We start from the raw sequence: 8504 nt of genomic DNA on the forward strand, positions 1-8504 counted from the left end.
AGAATGACAACTGGCAATGAGGCCTATGGGTTAGACCAAAGAAGTCAAGGTCTGCTTGGATGGGAAAGACCTTTGACATAGTGTCGAAGCAATTCATTCAAAGCCTACTGTGCCTCCGAAAAAATCTTTGAATCAATTCCGCCGACCACGTCAGCTTAAGTGAAGTTTGGCAGCTTGAGCTTCTGAGCCTGAGGCATTCGTGTTGATAGGCACTGGCCCAGAAAACTTGGTCTTGTCGTGAAGTGGTTGAAGAGTTTGGAATGGTTCAAATCTTGAGGGAGGTATCGAACCGGTTTCAATAGTTGCAGAAACATGCAGAAAACAACTTGAAATAAAAAAGATAAAGATGAGGATGTAGACAAAACTGTAATTGCAACAATTTCCTAAGACAATCAACGATTGTTCTCCAAGTCGCACTCAACAGCGTCAAAAAAGCTAATATGAGCAAACCCGAACTCGGACAAAAAGAGAGTTTTTTAAGACATCTCCATTTTATCAAAGGGAGGGCAGCAAAAACAGGAGAGGTTGGTTATTTGTCTCTCCTGGCGTCCTCCGATTTGTTCATGGTTGAGAGGAGAGGCTCGCGCAGGCCGAACAAATGTGAATTTATAGCAGCTCGGGTAATTTGGTGGGGATGGTTGGGCCAGGGTTAAATGTTTTGGGTTTAAACTCGGGTAGTCTCGTGACCTGTTTCGGCTGTAATCGTGAACAGTAATGTGACCGATCAATGCAGTATCACTGATAACGTTGAACCACTCTGACTCTCAAGCATTGAACAACAAAGTCATCATATCGACCACAATCCTCATCATGTACCGATTTCCTATTCGACCAATCTCAAAGTCACTTCCAAAGGTATCTCTTCAAATCATTCAAAATTGAAATTGATTGATTTATATATGTATAACTCATTAACCAGATTCTATCTTCCAGGCTTACCAATGTCAAAATGTTCAAAAACGACATTTATCTATCCATGAATATCTTTCTATGGGACTTTTGAATGAATATGGAATACCTACTCCAGCAAGTAAAGCGGCCAAAGATCCTCAAGAGGCTTATAACATCGTCAAGCAAGCAGGTCTGTCACAATCAACGTCAAAAACTAAAGATCTTAATCTAATCTGTTATGATTGTTTTTACGAGGATAGGAAAACCAATGGTTATCAAGGCACAGGTCTTAGCTGGTGGAAGAGGAAAAGGTCATTTTGAAGGACCTAATGGATTGAAGGGAGGTGTTCAGATGGTGGATTCACCCGATCAAGCTCGTGATTTTGCTGCTCAGATGTTGGGACAGAAATTAATTACCAAACAAACTGGAGCAGGTGGAAGGATTTGTAATGCGGTTCGAAACTTTCATCTTGGACTTTTTTAATACTTCTAAACTCACCCCTTCATATTACTTGATCATTTACCTTTAGGTTATGTTGGCTGAAAAACGAGAGCCTTCACACGAATACTATGTGGCTATCTTGAACGATCGAAGTTTGAATGGACCAGCACTCGTAGCTTCATCTCAAGGAGGAATGAATATTGAAGAAGTAGCAGCTAAAGATCCGTCTGCGATCCTAACTTATCCAATTGACTTTCACAATGGTTTAACCCAAACACAAGGAATTGAGGTAGCTAAGAAATTAGGAATCAAAGATGAAGCAGCAGCAGCAGATATATTTATCAAGTTATATAAACTTTTTAAAGACAAGGATGCTACTCAAATTGAAATCAATCCGTTAGCTGAAACAAAAGATGGTGCAGTACTATGGTTAGAATTTAAGTTTTTTTACATCACTTGAATCGATTTTAACAAATCTTTTTGTGTTTTCCTTTTGACTTTCGAAAGTATGGATGCCAAACTTGGGTTTGATGAGAACGCTGAATTTCGTCAAGCAGAGGTTTTCAAATTAAGAGATCGAAGTCAAGAAGATCCTACAGAAGTAGAAGCTGCAGAGTATGGTTTGAATTTGATCAAATTAGATGGTAATATCGGATGTCTTGTCAATGGAGCTGGTTTAGCAATGGCAACGATGGATGTATTGAAGCTGGCTGGAGGTAGATTTTCATGATCATAGACTGATATATCTCCACGGAACTCATATAGCTTATCAATTACCATTTGATTAGGCAACCCGGCCAACTTTTTGGATGTAGGAGGTGGTGCGACTGCTGAGGCTGTCAAAAAGGCATTTGAGTTGATCACCAGTGATAAAGGAGTTAAATCGATCTTTGTGAATGTAAGTTGACCTCACCTCGAGTTGCTTAGATTGAAGTGATTAGATGAGACTGATCAGTTGAAAGTACTTCTATGATGTAGATCTTTGGTGGAATGTAAGTCTTACTCGACCTACCATTCGATTCTTATCATACGCTGATGGTGGTCGAAATCCAATTTGCGCGATCTTAAATTTAGTATGAGGTGTGACGTGATTGCCGAGTAAGTTTGATCATACACAACTCGTAGGTGATGCGATACGAGTTTGTTGAATCAATACAACGTTTTGGGTTGCTTGATAGGGGTATCATCAGAGCCACCAACGAATTGTCATTGGATATTCCATTGATCGTACGTTTACAGGGTACCAAAGAGAAGGAAGCCAAGCAGTAGGTTTCGATTATCATAGCCTTTTGATTCGAGATTTTGATATACATAGACTGATGCAATCAAATGATTTGATGATGCTTGTAATCATTACCAGATTGATCAAGGATGCAAAGATGAAGATCTTGTGAGTAAAACTTAAAGTACTCTTCACGTCTTTCATATCATTGACTTTATTTTTTGATCTGCTCTTAGTGCTTTTGATGAATTGGACGAGGCAGCCCGAAAGGCAGTCGCTGTGAGTGTAGAGATGACCAAACTTGATTGATGAATGTGAAGCTTATTGATGATTTACATTTTATGGCCGCTTTTTTCAAGGCTGCTGCATGAGATGGGTAGTTGCTTGGAGCATATGGTATGAACTCGGATGAAAGGCCGGGATCATATGATAATTTCGGATTTGGGATCAAAGATAATTTTGTTCTGTTTTGGATGATAGATACAATGTAGTGATGCTATGTAAATAAAATAAAGCGGCTGGATTAGACTGTGACACCGATATTTTGATTTTTGATCGGATGAAGTCTGTAAAGCGAAAAGAATTGTACTTGATGGATTGAGGTTGAGATGGAAAGTCTTCAAATTAAGTTCATCTTCTTCAAAGTTCCATATGAATTATATATGATTGGAGTAAAGGAAAAGAAACTAAAACCGCAAAAGTCAAATGTTTGATGGCTAAAGGTGATTTGAAAAATGTGATAAGATAGATTGGCATTGCAAGAAATCCAAATAAAAGATATATATGTATGTACATAATGGCCCCAAATAAAGGCAACTTTTATATGAACAAAGATAAAGTTACACTTTTGAAAAGTTCATGAATATGTAAATACTCCCTTTTATAATAATTTGCAGTCTGAGCAAGCTGTTCAAACAAAAAGACACATGTTGGACAATTAATGCTTGATTTGAAGATAATGAAAACAAGGAAAGATCACTTACTAATAAAGTCCGTATTGGTGTCTTTAGGACACATGTAGCGTACATTCCCGCTATTCCAGCATTCTATCGGAGTAAAAAGAATCGAATCATAAAAGAGTGTTTAGTAGGCTAGAACTTCAAGGGTGAATCCATAGAATCAATGGAAGGTTTAAAGATGGTAACCAACGGTATCTGGCACCTTGAAGCTGATAAGCCGTACATTGTTGATTACTTGCACCAGGAGTCTTGTCGAGTGTACAACCTTGCATCGGTGCATATTGACGATCTAAAGATAATTCAAAGAACGGTTCAGAGGAAAACTTGAATCAAGAGATAGAGATGGATAAATACAACAAGAAGATCACAACTTACTATTGTACGAGCACTGTTTTGTTGGGCACGAATAAAATTTACCTCCTTTCTCCCAACAGACTTTTGAGAAGGAAATGATAAATGAGAAGTTTTTTTTTAATGAATCAAGATGAAAAAAAGGATTCAAACATTTTATTTACCTGAGTCCCATCCAGTATTCGTGAACCCGACTGCACATATGACTTTGATGGCTTTTGTAAAAGCAAAGTGTGTGATACATACAACAATAAACATGATGAGAAACTTTGGGAGAGATTGGAAAGATAACATGATGATGATATGTCAAGGAAATGAGAAATAATATGTGGTACTACAAAATGATATAAGCTTTCCAGAAAGATGTGAGAGATACCGATATATGTTTACAAATGCAAAGATGATTGAAGGGGGTAATGGTTGGAGGAGGATTGAGGAGTTGCTGTAATCCGAATATCAAAAGTAGAGTATGAGTACCTTCGTAGCTCCCAGGCGATGGCTAAGACCATGTGTTCAGGTGCATTTATCTTCACCGACGTACTAGAGATTGAGCAGAGTCTCATGCTTGCTAGGCATTATCACTTACATGTATTCTGGTATTACTGCCCAGTTGTCTAGGACGGCACACAGAGTGCTCACTGCCTTGCCAAGCAACAGTCTGAGTGGATTTAGATGTGCACAGTGCAACGCCGGCCACGGAAGCCAATCGCCAAGAGAGGTTTCAGAAGAGATAAATGTAACAGCGGGAAATCACCTACTAGCTCAACTATGTAAGTCCCTCCTTCAGAATCAGATTGACGAAGGAGTGATTTGTGACCAACACGGACTTCTTTGCGCGATAGCATCTTTCAACACTGTATGTTTTGGTCGTTCAAGTTCATGTAATTAGAAACAGATGGCCGGGTGGCACACTACAAGATTTATCGATAAGAAGATTAGATCAATCAAGTGAACATGAATGAAAACTGGCAAAAAGGACAAACTAGACAAACATAAAGAGAAAGCTAGGTTATGGAGAGAGCACTGTGGGTGGCCATACTTGGCGCTGAGTCATCCCACTGGGATGCCCCTTGCTCTGTTGTAGAGAAATTGATAACGGCGTAAAAAACAGAGACAGATTAAGATAATATTTGCACCACTTAAAACTTAACCCTTTGCTTGTTGCTTAAATTTTGATTATGAAAGGACAACAAATCTAGAAAACTTGTAAAATATGTTTGTAGGAGTTTTCGAAGACAAATTTTCTAAGAGGAAATGGAATGAGAAAGGATAACTGCGAAAAGAGACCGCGAGAGAAGCTGTTTCTGAGTGTGGCACGACTGGACCCATTCGGGGAGTCTGTCGTTTGCAGATTGCCTTTAAGTGTTGTTGCACCTCTTTTCAGAGTAGGAGGGCGCGTGACCGTATTGCCAGGATGTCACTCGCCGGTTCACATCTTCCACAATAAAAGTGATTTGATATTCCAATCCATCTTTTACATTTCTTCAATTCTGTCTTCTCAATCAATCTCATCTTGTTTCTTTCCATTAAGATCGAGGTGAGCGCGCTGAAGTGAATCGATCAAGTTAAGACAAGTTTGATTTCTCAGTATTTCATGAACCAGACCATCGTCATAATCAAATAAGATGACTATTAACCATGAAGCAGAAAAGGAAGAAGAAGAAGAAGACTATCTGAAGTTATTAATCAATCAATTCAACTTCAATCAAACTCAACTTGAAACTCTTCTTAATGTATTAAAGACTATCATCCATTCTTCTGCTTCTTCTTCTTCTTCTTCAAATCAAACTCAGCATCAACTCAATTCAATCAGTTTCGATTCTCTTCCTGATTATTCTATCAACTCATTCGCCAATGATCTCATTAGCTCTTTAACAGTTCCTTCAATCAACGACATCAAATTCGCTTTAACAATCTTATCCAACAAATATTCAAATTATCTTTTAACGGGTTATTTCAATTCATTCAATAATTTAACTTTTCAAGAACGTCAATCAATCTTAGTTAACTTTTCTAAATCATCCTTAGCAATCAAACGTCATATCTTTTCTGGTTTAGTTTTATTTCCTTTATCTCAATCTTATCATTCTTCTAAGCATTTAATTCAATCTATTGGTTATCCTTTAAATGGTGATCCGAAATTATTATCTCAACCTAATCGAGCTCAAAAAAGTTATCAATTCGAATTTTTAAACGTCCAACATGGTTTTCATTCGATTCTAGAAACTGATGTTTTAATCATTGGATCCGGAGCTGCTGGAAGTGTGGTGGCTTCAATACTATCCAAATCTAATCATAATGTATTAGTAGTGGAAAAAGGTTCTTATTATCCTACTGAACAAAGTAAGGGGTTTTTCTTTGACTTATTGATTGATTCCCAATTTCATAAATCTTGGATCAGACTAATCTTGGATCATTTCTTGGAACACAGTCTCAGGTTCAATTAAACAAGGTAGAAAAATGTTTGAAGGTAATGGAATGATTACCACATCAGATGGAAAGATGAACGTCTTAGGTTAGTCAACTTAAAAGAAACTCAAAATCCATCAACATGATCCTAATCAACGAATCTTCAATTAGCCGCTTCAACTTTCGGAGGAGGTACGACAGTGAATTGGTCAGCTTCAATCCAAACACCTTATCATATTCGTCAAGCTTGGTCAACTCAATACGGTTTGCCTTACTTTTCAACCGAAGGATTTACATCAGACTTAAATGCGGTCACCCATCGACTTGGAGTTTCAAATCAATTCATTCAACATTCTCGTAGTAATCAATTATTTATGAAAGGATGTAGAGATTTAGGAATCCATGTAGATTCAATTCCTCAAAATACTGCGGGTCATACTCATGATTGTGGAATGTGTGGTTGGGGTTGTAAGTTTTGATGGATGATCTGATGGTAAATTGTAAAAGGTCAAACCGGTCTCTAATCTTGGTTTTCTGGATGGTTCAAATTAGGTCCGTTTGGAGAAAAACAAGGAGCTACTCGAACTTGGTTAAAGGATTGTGCACAAGCAGGAGGTAAATTTATGAAAGAAGCTGTAGTAGAAAAAATCTTGTTTGGGAACAAACCTGAAGATTTAATTAATTCACCGGATTATCTTCAAAACCATTCAAGTCCTTCAAGTAGTAGATCAAGAGCTATTGGAGCATTAGTTAGAGTTAAGAATCGATCTGAACCGATCTTGATTAGAGCTAGAAAAGCGGTTGTTTGTAGTGGTGGATCGATTAATACTCCTGCTGTCTTGCTTAGGAGTGGACTTGATGGTGGTGGAACGGTAGGGGTTGGACTTCATTTGCATCCTTGTAGTTTTGTGACTGGTTTCTTTGATGAAGAGATTAGACCTTGGGAAGGTAGTATCATGACCTCGGTAAGTCACCCACAAATCTTTTGATGGTTATGTGAGATGGAAAAAGGAGTATTCCAGAACACTGATGAATCCATTTTGATTGGATTATGTTGGATGGTGAATTTGGGTTCAACAATAGATTTCATGTGAAGTTGAGAACTTAAATGGAACTCATTTTGGTTCCAAAGTGGAAGTGATGTTTTCGAATCCAGGACAATTTGCAGGGATAGGAGCTAAATGGAGATCAAGTGAATCACATAAACAAGACATGATGGAATACAAAAATTCGTTTACATTAGTGATAATTTGTAGAGATCGAGATCAAGGAAGGATCACCATCAATCCAAAAGGTGAACCGGTGATTGATTATGGATTGAGTAAATTCGATGGTCAAAGTCTTTTGGCTGGAGTGATTAAAGGATGTGAGGTGATGAATCGAATTGGGGCTAAAAGGATTAATACCCCTCAGTTTAGTGTAGAACCGTTTATCAAGAATGAGAATAAAGAATTGAATGAAGAACACTTTCAAAGATGGATTGAAGAAGTTCAATGTGCTGGGATTTCTTCTGGTTGCGGTCCGATTGGAACAGCTCATCAGGTTCAGGGTTTTTTTTTCGAATCCATTTTTAGATTTCAAATTTTAACTGATCTTTCTATTTTGATGGGTTCAGATGGGATCATGTCCTATGGGAAACAATCCTACGACCAGTGTGATTGATGAAAATGGAAAAGTATGGGGCATGAAATCACTTTATATTGCAGATGCATCTGTTCTACCCACTTCAACAGGTGTGAATCCAGCCATCACTGTAAGTTATAAAGGAATCTTGATTTTTTTAAAACAAAAAAAACTTGAAAGAGCTAATGATTTTTTTTTACTCTTTTTTTTTTCAAAACAAAAATTCAAAGACTATGGGAGTTGCATATCATATTGGTAAATGTATTGAAAAAGAAATTGGAAAAGGAGAGTTCTTTGAAATGTCTAGGTTGTGATTTTGTGGAGTTTCAAAAAAAAATTATCATGCATTTTAAGAGTACTTGTTCTTTTTTTTAGTAAATTGTTGTTTTAGTTACTACACTGCATGAATCATTAACTGCAAGACCCGATTAAAGAGAGTTGTAGTGAATGGGTCTTTGATTTTCTTTAATTTGTGAGTCTTGTTTGTCATAGGTTTATTACTTTTCCTTGGACTCCCCTCATGTTATTTGTTTGAGTCAACTTTGAATGTCTATTGATGTATGAATCTAGCTCATGCTCATGTACTGAGAGTGTCTGTGGCTGGCCC

General features: G+C 37.5%; 3 protein-coding genes across 3 annotated transcripts; 2 read left to right on the plus strand and 1 right to left on the minus strand.

Moving 5' to 3' along the window:
* Positions 1-810: 810 nt before the first annotated feature.
* On the plus strand, positions 811-2926 carry MELLADRAFT_89885 (uncharacterized protein; the record flags this gene model as incomplete). Its single annotated transcript, XM_007412835.1, has 12 exons — positions 811-855; positions 934-1081; positions 1152-1345; positions 1422-1762; positions 1841-2049; positions 2122-2231; positions 2312-2325; positions 2408-2431; positions 2512-2598; positions 2694-2723; positions 2792-2834; positions 2915-2926. The coding sequence occupies 12 exons, from the start codon at positions 811-813 to the stop codon at positions 2924-2926; spliced, it is 1257 nt and encodes a 418-aa protein (XP_007412897.1).
* A 509-nt stretch (positions 2927-3435) lies between these two features.
* MELLADRAFT_123282 (uncharacterized protein) lies at positions 3436-4159 on the minus strand (the record flags this gene model as incomplete). Its single annotated transcript, XM_007412889.1, has 5 exons — positions 3436-3461; positions 3539-3601; positions 3705-3803; positions 3890-3949; positions 4030-4159. The coding sequence occupies 5 exons, from the start codon at positions 4157-4159 to the stop codon at positions 3436-3438; spliced, it is 378 nt and encodes a 125-aa protein (XP_007412951.1).
* Positions 4160-5303: 1144 nt separating this feature from the next.
* On the plus strand, positions 5304-8504 carry MELLADRAFT_78490 (uncharacterized protein; the record flags this gene model as incomplete). Its single annotated transcript, XM_007412836.1, has 7 exons — positions 5304-6208; positions 6303-6380; positions 6446-6742; positions 6827-7239; positions 7358-7816; positions 7890-8027; positions 8128-8504. The coding sequence occupies 7 exons, from the start codon at positions 5491-5493 to the stop codon at positions 8209-8211; spliced, it is 2187 nt and encodes a 728-aa protein (XP_007412898.1).

This window comes from Melampsora larici-populina, assembly GCF_000204055.1.
Source record: "Melampsora larici-populina 98AG31 unplaced genomic scaffold MELLAscaffold_33, whole genome shotgun sequence".
In the NCBI taxonomy this organism is placed as follows: Eukaryota; Fungi; Basidiomycota; class Pucciniomycetes; order Pucciniales; family Melampsoraceae; genus Melampsora; species Melampsora laricis-populina.